The following is a 13,749-nucleotide window of genomic DNA, read 5'->3' as shown; positions in this document are numbered from 1 at the left end:
CGCCAACACTTCTCTCCGCACACACTCTCAACGTACCGCCCACGCACCACACGCCGCAACGTGACCCTGACGACTCCGACCTTCTCTAACCCAGATCCTGGTTTACGTGAAGAAGACGCTTGGCGCTCGTTGGGATCGCAGGCATCGCTGCCCAGGGGAGTGACTTCTTAGATGGAGAACTGACCTCTCTGGCTGGACTTCGTCGGATCGCCGCGCAAAATCTGGAACTTCCACACCAAACAGCATCCAGCCCCACCCCCCCCCCTCCCCGGGGCTGAAGGAATGGGCTTCTGTCTACGGAGTACAGAAGGCGTCAATGTTCACCCCATCTTCTGTACCGCTTTACGAATCTAGTGCCGAAATGCAGAAGTTGGCTACTGCGGAAATAAAATATGCAGACTCACGTCCTAATTTTCTTATAAATGTTAATATATTTCTTATTATTGATCTCTAACCTACAAGTCAGCCCGACGGTCCCCTCGGAAGAAGACGTTTCATAGATCCGGAACTGGGTTTAGAGCTCGTTCTCCACAGCATAAGACCTCTTTCGCTTCATCTGCCTCCCACGCTGTCATGGCCCACTTCACCATGTACTCAGACGCCATGAGCTGCTTTGCTGCCGGTCTTTCTGCTGGTTCAAATGTCATGATAGCCCTCAGCATATCCTCCAGAGCTTTGAACTCACCATCAGCAACATCCCATTCACATGTTTCTGGTGTTTCACCCCAGCCCATGTCCCACATCTGTTGGTGGAGACAACAGAATACAGGTGTGCTGATGCGCTGGAAGTTGATGATCCATGACACATTTGGGTTAAAGAACTCACTGCAGTTAGTCCAGGAGTCCCACCATCATGGAGGCAGCTGTCCCAGAATGTTGATCATTTCAGCAATGATGTTGTCTGGGTGAGTGTTCACCCATGGCATTGTATAGGACAACCTCCAGGGTCCATACACCAGCTACAGTGGTGATGTGCTTATTGAATAATTCCTCTAGTGGAGAATACAGGGCTGGCATGTGAAGTGTTGGAGATGGTGTTTTTGAAACAATAAAAGATGTTCTATAGTCTGAGATAATAACCTCAGGATCTGTCACTTCATTTGCAGGCATGTTCCAAATCATGGGATAAATGACATGTGGTGGTGCATGTGGAATACTAGCCTTTCCATCAAGGTGTTGGGTAGGAATCTCATATGGTTTGCCATAGCACTCATACAGTTCAGTTGTACTTAGATTGTCAAAGCCTGAGACACAAAGAAGAAAGTTGTACAGATGGAGATCTGTCTGGATTCAGCAATTTGAATAATCAATCAACAAGCAAGACTGTATTTTATATACCTCCATGGCATACATCATTTGCATGCAAATAGTTCAAGCCCATGATGAGCTGGGCAGCAATTGATCCAGCAGCATCTTGTGGAAACGTAAAGTTTGTACTGTTTCTCCTTGGAATTAGCTATGCTGCAGCCAGCAGGCTCTCCAACCAAGCACTGAACCGCTATTGGTCCGTCGGAAGTTTACCGGAATATAGATATTCCATTCTTTTTTCGGTTTAACCTTCTTTTTTCTCCGTACTCCGCATATCTTAATGTTAAATGTTACTCCGTACGGAGGTGTGGAACAAAAGTTCCCGGAAACTCTATTTTGTTACAACGTATTGCAGTTACCTGCTGCCCCACCAAAATTTGGTGGGGTAGCAGGTATCTCCTATTATTCAACAGCCTGGCTCCCACCTTTTTCCAAATCTCTCCAAATTCAAAACATCAAATCTGCCCACCATGCCTTCCAGAGAAATCTCTCTCCATGATAAGCTTGTTACGCGAATTCAAGCTCTTGCTTTGATCTCTTATGGAATTTCTATCTTAGATGTTTCTCATACCCTCCAGATTCCTCCTTCTACCCTCTATGACATTCAAAAGCGAGCAAAAGACCGTGGCTTTGATCCCAAGAATGACCCTCGAATTTCTCTCAGTTATGTGGAAGATGCTCCTAGATCAGGCCGGCCAAAGGAAATAAGCACCAAAGAAGCTGGAATCATTGCCTCTGTGACTAAGAGCCGCTCAGGAAGGGAGAAATCTACTGAGATTCTGGCATTTGAAGCTGGTATATCCCATTCAAGTGTTTTGCGAATTCTTAAGAAACATGGCTTTGTTATTGCCAAACCAACTTGGAAACCAGGTCTAACTGAATCTGCAAGGAAAAAAAGGCTCAGATTCTGCCTTGCCCATAAGAACTGGACCCTAGAGGACTGGAAAAATGTTGTCTGGACTGATGAAACTTCTGTGGTTCTTGGGCATAGAAGAGGAGCAGTTCATGTATGGAGAAGATCCTCAGAAGCTTATGATCCTACCTGTATACGCCGGCGATGGAAGAAGTCCTCAGATTTCATGTTTTGGGGCTGCTTTACGTACGAGAAGAAGGGACCCTGCCATATTTGGGAACCAGAGACTGCAGCAGCCAAATGTCAAGCTCAAAAGGAACTGGATGCCTTGAATATTGACCGTGAGATAAAGGCAAGAGAGGAATGGGAGCTTGTCAATGGGATTCACCGCCTACGAATTCGCCCAAACCGTGGAAGAAAGCCAACTTTCAAATTCACTGTGAAAACTGGCAAGCTTGTTCGACAAGGCAAGGGGGGAGTTGATTGGTATAGGTATCAGAAGGTGTTAAGATTCTATCATCTTACTATTGAATTCTCTAGCTAATCTGATACTTCTTTCATTCCAGGAGGTCCTTCTTGCCAAATTATTCCCTTTCGTCAAGGAATGCCTTGAATCCCGACCCAATACTGTTGTTCTAGAAGATGGAGCTCCAGCACATACCCATTTTTACCAACAAGAGCTCTACAATATACACAAGATCAACCGCTTACTTTGGCCTGGCAATTCACCAGATTTGAATATGATTGAGCCTGCCTGGATGTGGCTCAAGCGACGTACAACTGCTAAAGGTGCCCCACGAGAATCTAAGACTGCTGAACATGAATGGAAGAAAGCCTGGGAAGAGCTGCCGCAAGCAAAGATTCAACAGTGGATTGAGCGGATTCCACATCATATTCAAGAGGTTATATGCTTGGAAGGGGGTAATGAGTATAGAGAGGGTGGTTATAAGGCGCCTCGCGTATGGAAGGGTCAACGGCTTAAGGGAAAGCTCTCTCAACGGCAGGATCTTGGGGCGGATTCTTGGGCAGCTGGTCTAGAGACTTTGGAAGCTGCTGAAGCTCTAGCTGCTCTATATAATTTGGGTAGAGAGGATCCTTGGGAGGATTTGGAACAGGATTCAGATGAGAGTAACTAGTCAATTTCAGGGGTACTTTGAGTTTCCTAGCAAATTTGGTGGGGTAGTAGGTATTTGTAAAACAGTATTGTCTGTATAAGCTTTCCGGGAACTTTTGTTCCACACCTCCGTACTGTATTGCTATTATTAACTTTACTTCGTGTGATTCAGTTGTCCGGCTAGCCGCATTGGGCGTAGCGGCGTGTTCCTGTACGGTACCATGCAAGAGTTTCCCGCAGCTGCAGGTACCGCCACGCCCGTTCGGGAAAGGCACGGCCCCGCCCAGCCAATCGACGGCCAGATCGTGGTTTAATTACACGGTCTTGGCGTGCGTTGAGCTCAGCAGGTCGGCGGCCTTCAGGTCTGCGCGACGCCCTCTTCCTCCTCCAGGATCCTCCCCCCTGCCCTCGTGCAACGTCAAAGGCCGTCCGCCGCTTTGTTCACGACCGTCCCTGCCGATGGGCTCTTTTGTTGCTCGCCACGAACTTGTCGCCAGAAGGTCGCCTGACGGTTCGATCCCGGAGAGAGAGAGTCGATAATGACGCTGCGCAGAACTGTCATCGGATAACCCTACATTGGAAGTAGCAGCAGAGAGAGGGTGTGTGAGAGAGAGTTTGAAAGCTGGGAGGGAGGAAAAAAAAAAGCCGGAATAGTGAACAGCGGAGGGGTGTTGTTGCGGTCGAAGAGCGCACTTCGTTGCATGATCCGGTGCGCAGAACTGTTGACCAAACCGTGACGTCCTTTCTACACCTTTCTCTTCGCATGGGTGTTCTTCTCGCGGAAACGCATCTTCCTTCTTCCGCTTCGTTTCGTTTCGTTTCGATTCATCCTGCTCTTATCAGAAAAGTTTCCCGTCGCTCGCATTGAGCAGACGGCTGCCGTCATGACCTGAGAGTCGACCCCCCGCCATCACTGGTATTATACCACCCTTTCTGCCCGAGCTTGCGGCCAGGCAATGCGCTAACAGCTGCTGGTGTTGCGACAGCAACCCTTCTTCGTCGTCCCATATCTTCTTGAGGATTGACGTCCATTCGTTCAGCCCTTTCGTCGTCGCGTAGCTCGACAACAAAAATAACACAGTCCCTCCTTTCCTCTCACTCTTTTCTTCTTCCTTTTTTTTTTTCTGCCTCTGCTTTATATTTCAACAACCGTTCGCGCGTCAAACGTTTCTCACTCATTATCAAAACCAACACAGCCACAGCAAGCTTTACATGTTGCATGTGCTTGAAGCATTCTTCTGTCTTTTTCTGCATCTCATATTCCCTCCAAACAAAGGGTTCGACTTCCTCTTCTCTCTCTTTTTTTTCGCGATTCCATCCAAGGTGACTTTGTTTGATTTTCCTCTTCTCGATTCCAACCGATAAATCCACCCCAAAACAAAGGCGAGCCGTATTCCACACCGCTGCCTCTTGTCATTCAATTTGGCCCAAGAGGCTGGCTTTAGTTCCCTGATTTGGTTCATTCTGCCCTTTATTTATCACTGTTAATTCGCATAATCCATATGCAGCAAAGGCCTGCACGGATAGTCACTCTCCCATATTTGTCAGGGATCTTCTCTCAAACAACTGTGGTATTTTTTTTTAAAGGACAAAAGAAAAGAAAAGAAAAAGTTATACTACCTTTACAATGGGCCACCATTGGGGAAGGAGACATAAAAGCAAGCATGGAGCTTTATTTGCAGCAAACTCTAAGAAGCTGGACGAGGATGAAGCTGCTGTAAGAGGTGGAGGTCTTGTGCTTCCGGAACCTGGGGAGGATGACACACCGCCGAGAAGCGTCCATGCTGATGGAGACTCACACCACAGCACAGACCCAGCCCATGTGGCCGAGCAGTTACACGGACGACTGACGAAACACATCTATGCGCGTCAGGTTCAGTCAGCGTCAGACTCTGTGCTTGTCAAGACTGTCATCCATCTTGTTCGCCAGAATGGCGCAACTATTGGAACATATACACTTGCAACATTGCCAGCAACTGTATCGAACTCAGAGCTTGGTGTCGTCACAATTCCCTCGGAAACAAACTCTCCAATTATTGTGCCCTCCCTCTCGGAAGAGACTCCAGCATCCCAGACGGCTCCCGCCACTGTTTCAGCAACTGGAATACCATCCTTGTCTGAGGTTCCAACCCTCTCCAGCGTCGTCGACTCGGCGTCCATCCCTTCAGCTTCACAACCACAGCCGCCCACATCTGATCCTGCATCATCCGCGATTATTACCCAGCCCACAAATATCCATCTAGCCCCTTCTTCGCCTACCTCAGCCGTCCCTATCGTGTCGTCGCCGCCACCCGTCTCTTCGGACGTTTACCCTGATACACTTTCATCCGCCAGCTCAACCCTCATCGTCCCGTCTCCGTCAGACAGCGAGACTGTCACTATTTCCCCAAGTATCCAGACCACTATTCCACCGATCTCTACGGATTCAACTTCTTTTGTCTTCACGAACTCCACTTCTACCCCTACTACAATAACATCGACCTCGTCATTCTCAATTGCTACTTCTTCATCTACGTATTCGAAAACATCGACTGTCCTCCACGTTGGTGGGGGTGGGATTTTCCCAACCGACAACGGTGGATCGGGGCCTACCGATTCCTTTACTGAGAATCAGGGTTCAGACAGCGAAAATCTCTCTCCACCACGCATTATCGGAGCTGTTGTTGGCTCGGTTTCTGGTTTCGTTCTGATCTTACTGATAATCCTGTTTGCAATCCGTTCTCGGAAACGCAAATCTTCGCAAACCCGTGCCCTCTCTGATACCTCAGACCGGGATTTGATGGTCGGAAGAGGGCCTACCGCGCGTAGTGACTTTAATATCAGTCCTCGTTCGAGCGTTATCATCGCAAACTTCTTTGCCCCAGCGCGAGCTCTCAGCCGATGGAGAAACTCGGGCCAATTGATCCGATCGGAAGAATTCACACCAGCTCAACGCGGCTTCGAAAAACTCGGAGGCAGAAAGCTCAAGTCCGTCTTGGAGACAGGCGGCGATGGCTATGATAACGAGTTCGGGGTCAGCGAGAAAGTTTACGAGTCTGGGGCTTTGGCGAAAGAGTTAGGAAGAGTCGGTGTCGCATCTCCATCATACAACCCCCAAACCGACAAAGAAACCGGTCAATCTCGAAGTATTCCCTCTCCACCGCTTGGTCGTCCTGCGTCGCGGGACAGCGACACATCCGAACAAGTCTTGTTCCGCCCATCTCCTGCGAGAGCAGTCACCACTGAAAGCTCTATCTCCGGAGTGAGCCTGCCCACCAGTGCTAGAACCGGCATCACCACTCGGACGTCGCAGCCCCACCCACCACCACGCTCGCCGCTGAGAACTTTCTCAAGCGATGCTGTGGGTAGAAGCCATCATAGCGCGGACGGCAGTCGTGCCAGTCGATTCACTGAGGGAATTTAAATTGTCTTTTTTTTTGTTATGTTGTGTCCATGTGGAAAATACCGGATTGCGGGGCATATTTTCTGGTGATGGTTTATGCATTTTACCCCTTTTTTTAACCTTCTGTCGGAGTTTATATTTTGCTGTCGTGTGCATTTTTTGAGTCTTATGGTCATATGAGGTCGCGTTGGTGGTGCATTTTTAACAACGTAGTGTGCTTTGTTTAACCCCCTTATGATCATGGTTGTTTCCGTCACTGACTCCTGTCTTCTATTGTTCCTTTTAATGAAAAATGGGAAAAGAAACAGGTGATCTGCTGTCTGCAATGCTTGCATGTTTGTGTGAATAGCGTAGCACTGTTAATATGAGAGAACAGAAAGGGCGGCTTGTGCCATCACCCTCCCTTTTTTGAGAGAAAGTTATCAGTGAATTCATGAAGGGCTGGAGTCAAATAGCTTGGCCCCCCTGAGTATAAATACCATGATATCCCTAGAAGTCCATGTCGTTTTCAATTCCTCCACAACCATATCGCCTGCTCTAATCCTCTTGTTCTCAAGCCCCCCCTTCTTCTTTCGGTTCTGGGGAAACTTAATTGGCGGAATATCTCCCGGCATTTTGAGACTTGGTTGCTTCGGATGGTGGGGAGAGGGGGGGTGAAGCGAGAGAAGAACTACCGCCGTCAACGCCAACAGGGAAATAGGTCATCCCCTTTTCCGCAATCCCTGCTGAATCGTCTTGATGGCAGCACAGACCGCCTCCATCTCCGCACGCAGGTGTCTCTCCAGTGCCTCTGTGACCGGGGGTGGGCTTCATACCTGCTTGGTCGACACTGCTTGGGCTTGCTGTGTACGCATGGGCCCTGATTTGGGCCTTATTTTGGACTTGGCCACTCTGGTTGACTTGCGCTTGGGCGCTTTGACTCTGGGCGGCTTGATCCTGGCCACCGCGGTTCTGGTCTGCATAGTCCTGACCATTATTGGTAGCTGTGCCTGAAACCCAGGGATGGTGATGGACGGGTCAGTCAGTTAACCCTGACCCTAAGTTCAACACACAGCACCGTATGGTTCCCCGCCTGCCAGCGGTCGTCAGCGATGTCTTTTACAACAAGCAGCTGCAGACCGCCAGCCCCTGAACCAGGACACGGTTACTGTGTCCTAGAGGATCGAACAGGTCAATTTACGGATGTTTGGGGTCCATTCACTCTCGCTCTTCAACATTCAGAATGGAGAGGCCGAGGTTTGTATGACAAGCAACTATTCCAAGTTTAACCTTGTCAACCTGGGTTGGGTGATGGACTTTGTAACCAAGCTTCTGGGGCCCTGCTGTCGTCGCGCAGACCAGCCTATTGCTATTCCATAGCTAATGGGTAGCTGAATAGCTCAAACGTTCAAAACCACATCGGTTTACCCTTGCTTCTTGCTCGCTCGAACAGATCCTCTCCCCGGGCGAAGGTAAGACCACAGCCTAGCAATACTGAAGCAGACAGGTAGCTAATGAGTATTCGATTAGTAAAGGGGTTACACTGCTCAGGAGGTGGATGAAATTATGAAGACGATTACTGACATGGATGATGATGATGATGTCATAATTCATGTAGGTCAATTTTCAGACTTGTTGCCAGTCCATAGCTGATATCTAGCAGGAAATACTTGGTGCAGCAGCTGCTGCTGCCCACTGACCACAGGATACCTGTGAAGAGGCGGCTTGATCTGAGAATGTTTATGCTGAGATCACGCATGAAGAAATCATGCAAAAAGGAGTTGTTGAGGGTTCCCCAACAGACCCGATTGTCTCCCATTCCTTTTGTAGATTGGTGGTGACAAATCTCGTGATGCCAGCAATGTGAGCAGATTCGGTTAAAGTCGAAGCTTTTCATGGTGGAGTGATAAAATCCAAATCCCAGATCAATTGGGAGATCTCCTTCATTATGAGAGAGTGGTTTCAACTGAACAACACCATCATCTGGGCCCCTGACACTACCAATGACATAATGAACAGTGCCTTGGCACACCTAGAACACCTGCATGCCGCCAATATGCGTCATGAACTGCCGACCGAATTCATAGGACGCCCGTCGACCCTTGAGATACGCACCAAGCGCTATAACCTGGAGGAACTGCTGGAGATTGCTGAGGAATCCTACTGCAACCTTCAAAAAGAACGGGAAACTACTGGATCTGTGGTCATTCCTCAGCTTATGTGCTGGTGGAATGATAAGCTCCAAGGCGCTTCCGCTGTGGTACTTACTCGCGTCAATGGTGAATATGATATGTACTATCATCACCAACGAATGATGGGAGGCAGGGACAACTATGGTTGGCTGAGAACCATGTACCATAGCATTGGTCCACAGCTAATGCGCCAGGATCCAGCACACTACTTGTGGTACATACTAACTAGGCCAGATCACGCCTGGAAGCTAGTCTCCTACCCCTATTATGCCAAGTACGCGAAGCCAGGAGATAAGACAGGATTCTGCCACATTGATGTTAATGTTGCTGACACCATTACCAATTGAAGGGGAGTCAATATGATCCAAGGATCATTAACCTTGACTGCTGAGGAACCAGGAGATTGCACAGAGATACTGCAGTCTGCCAGGGATGCGCCACTTCTTAGAGGATTGATGGGGCTTAGTTGAAGAATGAGGGCCTATCCACTGATGGCTACATCCATTGCATCAAAGACACCATGTGTACCAAAGATGATGAAGAAGTTTGGTATCAAATGGACTGATGTCATTTGCAAACCTGGTGATGTCTGAATTTCAAGCCCCTTACTTCCCCATGGAGCCCATGGTCTGTGCAAAAAAGTTCGCTGTACTAAGCTTCCTTGGTATGTGGCTATGCAAGGGGATCACGAGCACTTGGAGGTCAATGACGCCGGTACCTGGTCTCAACTATCCGCTGCGCATAGAGACCTAGTGCCAGGGCCGTCATCACCATCTGGCCATTCAAATTGTTACGCTTCAGTTCCATATCGATTTCCCACAGCCATTCAATTACAAGGTCTAGAAGCCATTTCGGACGCCTTAGTTGGCCGTGCTAGGTGGGACAATCCTACAGTTATTGAGGAACTGGACATTCTTTTTGGCCCTGACGAGAAGAAGGCCCAACAGTTCATTAGCAACTGGCGCCTAAAGGCCACACAAATTGCCTTGGATACCATTGTCAAGTCTTACCAAATTGAGAAAAGAGCCTTTGGTAAGACGAGTGTTGATAGCGAGTACGATATGTACTATAGTAAAAATCTTGAAAAGTTCTGCGATAATCTCCAGGGCTCCCGCAATGCTTGCTTGAACTGCTCATGCGATAAGAAGCATTGCTGTGACTTTCCCAAAACAATGGTTGATCAGGTCCTCAAGTTGCAATGTGCATATATCAAATGGACAACTACCACTAACACTATCATCAAGAACACTCACAAAGTGAGTGTTGTTGCTTTTGCTCAAGCCATTAATAAAGAGTTGAAAACTATTCTTGCAAATATGTCAAAAGAGACTCCTTCTGTTAATGACAAGTCAGACTTAGCTGCATTAAACAGTAAAGTTGTTAAAGCCCGGCTAAAGGACCGAGTCAAGCGAGTACCGGATGAAATGGCCGCCAAGCGAGAAGACGAGTTAGCCATTTGGCGGGAATCCCAGATCAATTGGGAGATCTCCTTCATTATGAGGGAGTGCTTTCAATTAAACAACACCGTCATCTGGGCCCCTGATACTACCAACAACATTATGAACAGTGTCCTGGCGCACCTAGAAAACCTACATGCCGCCAATATGCGTCGTGAACTGCCAACCAAATTCATAGGACGCCTGTCGACCCTTGAAATACGCACTAAGTGCTATACCATGGAAGAACCGCTAGAGATTGCTGAGGAATCCGACTCCGAAGAAATCGAACCTGAGGATAGACATCCGACTCATACCGGCGTCACGCCCACCAAGAGGAAAAGAAACACAGGCGGGCGACGTCGTAAGAAGACCTCCAACAGATTTCTGGGATCTTGAAAGAAATTCAGGAAATTCAAGAGATCAACTTCATTGCAGTCTTCAATATAAAGAATACTCTTACTGTAAGTTCACTTCACTTCTCATCTTTGAGATGAAGATTCTAACGTTCAAAAGAATATGCTGCAACTTATTAATTTAAATTTTTGTGCAGTGTCATAAACTGTTCCTGAAACCTTGACTCTGATCAGAAGTCTTTAATTTTCTCTATTTTCAATTATACAGTCAGCCTGCAAACCTACCTCTGGTATGTGTGCAAATAACATTTCTCAAAGTATACTGGCCCCAGCGAGGAGGAAGATGTCTTCCCATGTTCGGTGTGCGTTTATTCCATGTTCACTGATCATCTGGACAAAAAAGAGCCATGCGTGTGGAATGCAGAGAAAAACTCTTGCGAGCACTGTTTGGATCGTGCCACCCGCAAATGCCGCGATGTAAGAGGGTTCCCACTCGTTTCCTTTGCTATTCTAATGTGGGTATAGGTTCATGAGTCTGCAACCAACCTTGTACGGAAGTTGTTGCGTCTTCGTGAGAAATACTTGGATCTCACTGCCACAGACTCTCATCAAGTGATTCTCGCAAGAGAAATGTGTGGCTTGGTACGCGATTATCATGGTTTGGACTCTGGCGTTGCAAAGCATCAGAAGGGTTCAGCCAAGAAGATGTACACTTCACATTGTCACGCCTTGTCCCCAGTTGCTGGTCCTTCCACAAAACATCATCATTATTCAACACCATCACCTGGCAACATCCTTAAAATTTCTTCCAATGCAGTCCCCAATGATGCTGCTCAAGAGCCTTTACATTTCCTTACTCCCATTTGTGCTGGAATGTCGCAGATCCATGTTGAAGTGGGAAATGTACAAGTGTCTATCAATCAGCTTGCTGCGCGTTTGGCTAGCGGAACAAAGGAGCTCCATGGTACAGCTGAAACTGGTTTTGTATGTTTGCTCCATTATCTTGCTCATCCCAGACTAATTTTTGCGTAGGCCAACATTGTGTCCACTATTGATGGTCTGACCGATGCCGTTACTTCTGGTTTCCAGAGTGTTGTGGATGTACTTCGCACATCTCATTGTCCTTCTGGCTCTGCGCCTGCTGTTTTACCTTCATCTGTTGCTACACCGTCTGCTGCTGTGCCGTCAGTTATGGTGCCATCTGTGGTTGTGCCGCCTGTTCCTGCGTTTATTTCAACAGAGCAACAAACTATAGCACTAAAGACTGGTGCATCTTCTTCTTATAGTATGACTTTGATACAAACTGTTGTTTCTGTAAAGTCAAGCAGCCACAAGTCCTCAGCAGTCAAAAATCTCAATGAAAACAAGAATACCAATGACAAGAATGCTGAAAAGAATAATGCTAACAAGAACAATATCAACAACAAGAATATTAACAACAAGAATGCTAATAAGAAGAATGATGAGAAGAGTGCTGAAAATAAGAATACTAAAAAGGCTGATGCCAATATTACTTCTGATATTACGCCCACAAGAGCCAACCCCCAGAGCCGCACGGAAAGGCAAAACCCGCGCCGAACCACTGAGCGCAGAGCGCGTAGTGAAGGATTCCAAAACTGGCTTTTTGGTTGGAGTGATCTGTAAGATTGAGGTCAAATAAGGTTGCTGTGGGTTAAGACAGCACCGGCTTTGTTTCCGCTTCCTCGACAGGATGATATTTGTGGAATAGCGATGTAAACCGGGCGATGCCGCTAAAGCTTTAAGGACAGTGGGAATTATGTAACTACAGTAGTTATCTACTTTTCAGAATCAAGAAAAGATTCTTTCAATTTGAAATAAAACCCCCAGTCTCATGGTTCAAATTCCAGTTATGTGTTAGAACTGAGCTCATTTCCTGAAAGGAAGCATTTTTGGAAGGGTAATAGAAATCCTACAGTGCTCCAACAGTTCTCTATTTGAATTATGGTTCTCACACAATTCCTAATTAGGTTACTGTGAGATCTCAGAAACATAAGGGTTTTTCAGACCAACAAAATCCTGATATGGTCCAGTATCATATTAGGATAATAGTTATTCTGATCTGGGGCTCAACCCTCCCCCCAAGCCAGTCAGTCCCTACATCCTACAACAACAATGTTCATTCGATGTTAATCATTCAGTTAGTTAGGAAGCAGACCAATTGATCATTATGGAGTACATTACAGTTCCCTCTTAGAGCTGCCTGGGGATAAAACTGGATTTTGACACATTGATGTTAACGTTCCCTGTCACCCTGTTGGTTCTGTATTACAGCAATGGCGCTGGTTCTCCACCGGCTGAGTCCTTGTTCCCTGCTGCTAAAGTTCCGCAAGCTCTCTCACCCCTTGGACCCGTTTCTAATCCTGGTACCGTACCTGGCGCAGCTGGACAACCTCCACGTAGACGACCCGGGGGGGCTTGGAGTTATATCAGGATGTAGGACGGAGAGATCAATGCAACAGTTCACTTTACTCACCTTTCCACTGATGTGTTCCCGAAAAGGAGGAGAGTGTTCATTCGGGGTGGATAGTAAGATATGGAGAAAGAACCGCAAACACAGGCGAATAACATGCTTGATGGAAAGGATAGTCTTGTTACAACTCCCTTTTCTCAGACATTACTCGTGGAATGTAACAGTCCACTCGCCTGATGGTGATAGCAAGGGAGAAGTATGAATTCCAGTGACATTTACTTCCAGGTATACTTGCTACAAATAATAATTATTAATCACTGTGCTTGATGGATAATCTAAGTTGTCCTTTCAGACAAGAGGCCACTAAGGCTACAGTGAGGCAGATTTCTCACTTTCGTATCAGTTAACTGCTTATTGGAAAACAGGGTATAACCTGAGAAGTCAGCAATTGCTGGGCCTGATAGATAGGCAAATTTCTTGTAGCTGACTTGTTCAAGCAAGAACCCAGAGCAAGATGTACTCTAGAGTTAAATTATTGGCATTGTTTGAAAGAAGATCCGAGAACAGGTTAAAAAGTTTTCAGACAAAAGGATGTCAATAAGAGGGTGTCTCTTGGGATTTTGTGCATACAACAGATACAAATATTTAAATGACTCAGTTCCCCTGTGATAAACTTAACAAGGTCATCAATAGAGGAA

The 13,749-nt window shown here is 47.0% G+C and overlaps 6 protein-coding genes across 6 annotated transcripts; 5 read left to right on the top strand and 1 right to left on the bottom strand.

The window, feature by feature from the left end:
- Positions 1-494: 494 nt before the first annotated feature.
- On the bottom strand, positions 495-1,381 carry D8B26_003243 (uncharacterized protein; the record flags this gene model as incomplete). Its single annotated transcript, XM_066124083.1, has 3 exons — positions 495-743; positions 955-1,284; positions 1,352-1,381. The coding sequence occupies 3 exons, from the start codon at positions 1,379-1,381 to the stop codon at positions 495-497; spliced, it is 609 nt and encodes a 202-aa protein (XP_065980159.1).
- Positions 1,382-4,902: 3,521 nt separating this feature from the next.
- D8B26_003242 (uncharacterized protein) lies at positions 4,903-6,678 on the top strand (the record flags this gene model as incomplete). The annotated part of the gene is made up of 1 exon (XM_003068486.2): positions 4,903-6,678. The coding sequence occupies one exon, from the start codon at positions 4,903-4,905 to the stop codon at positions 6,676-6,678; it is 1,776 nt and encodes a 591-aa protein (XP_003068532.2).
- Positions 6,679-7,748: 1,070 nt separating this feature from the next.
- D8B26_003241 (uncharacterized protein) lies at positions 7,749-8,335 on the top strand (the record flags this gene model as incomplete). Its single annotated transcript, XM_066124082.1, has 4 exons — positions 7,749-7,893; positions 8,036-8,108; positions 8,172-8,250; positions 8,300-8,335. The coding sequence occupies 4 exons, from the start codon at positions 7,749-7,751 to the stop codon at positions 8,333-8,335; spliced, it is 333 nt and encodes a 110-aa protein (XP_065980158.1).
- A 249-nt stretch (positions 8,336-8,584) lies between these two features.
- On the top strand, positions 8,585-9,175 carry D8B26_003240 (uncharacterized protein; the record flags this gene model as incomplete). The annotated part of the gene is made up of 1 exon (XM_066124081.1): positions 8,585-9,175. The coding sequence occupies one exon, from the start codon at positions 8,585-8,587 to the stop codon at positions 9,173-9,175; it is 591 nt and encodes a 196-aa protein (XP_065980157.1).
- A 327-nt stretch (positions 9,176-9,502) lies between these two features.
- On the top strand, positions 9,503-10,663 carry D8B26_003239 (uncharacterized protein; the record flags this gene model as incomplete). Its single annotated transcript, XM_066124080.1, has 1 exon — positions 9,503-10,663. One exon carries the CDS (start codon positions 9,503-9,505, stop codon positions 10,661-10,663), a length of 1,161 nt encoding a protein of 386 aa, XP_065980156.1.
- A 332-nt stretch (positions 10,664-10,995) lies between these two features.
- On the top strand, positions 10,996-12,264 carry D8B26_003238 (uncharacterized protein; the record flags this gene model as incomplete). Its single annotated transcript, XM_003068487.2, has 3 exons — positions 10,996-11,097; positions 11,146-11,604; positions 11,653-12,264. 3 exons carry the CDS (start codon positions 10,996-10,998, stop codon positions 12,262-12,264), a joined length of 1,173 nt encoding a protein of 390 aa, XP_003068533.2.
- Between the last annotated feature and the right edge of the window lie 1,485 nt (positions 12,265-13,749).

This window comes from Coccidioides posadasii, chromosome 2 (genome assembly GCF_018416015.2).
Source record: "Coccidioides posadasii str. Silveira chromosome 2, complete sequence".
NCBI lineage: Eukaryota > Fungi > Ascomycota > Eurotiomycetes > Onygenales > Onygenaceae > Coccidioides > Coccidioides posadasii.
The sequence above is the reverse complement of the archived record's forward strand: the minus strand, read 5'-3'. Positions and strand labels throughout refer to the sequence as shown.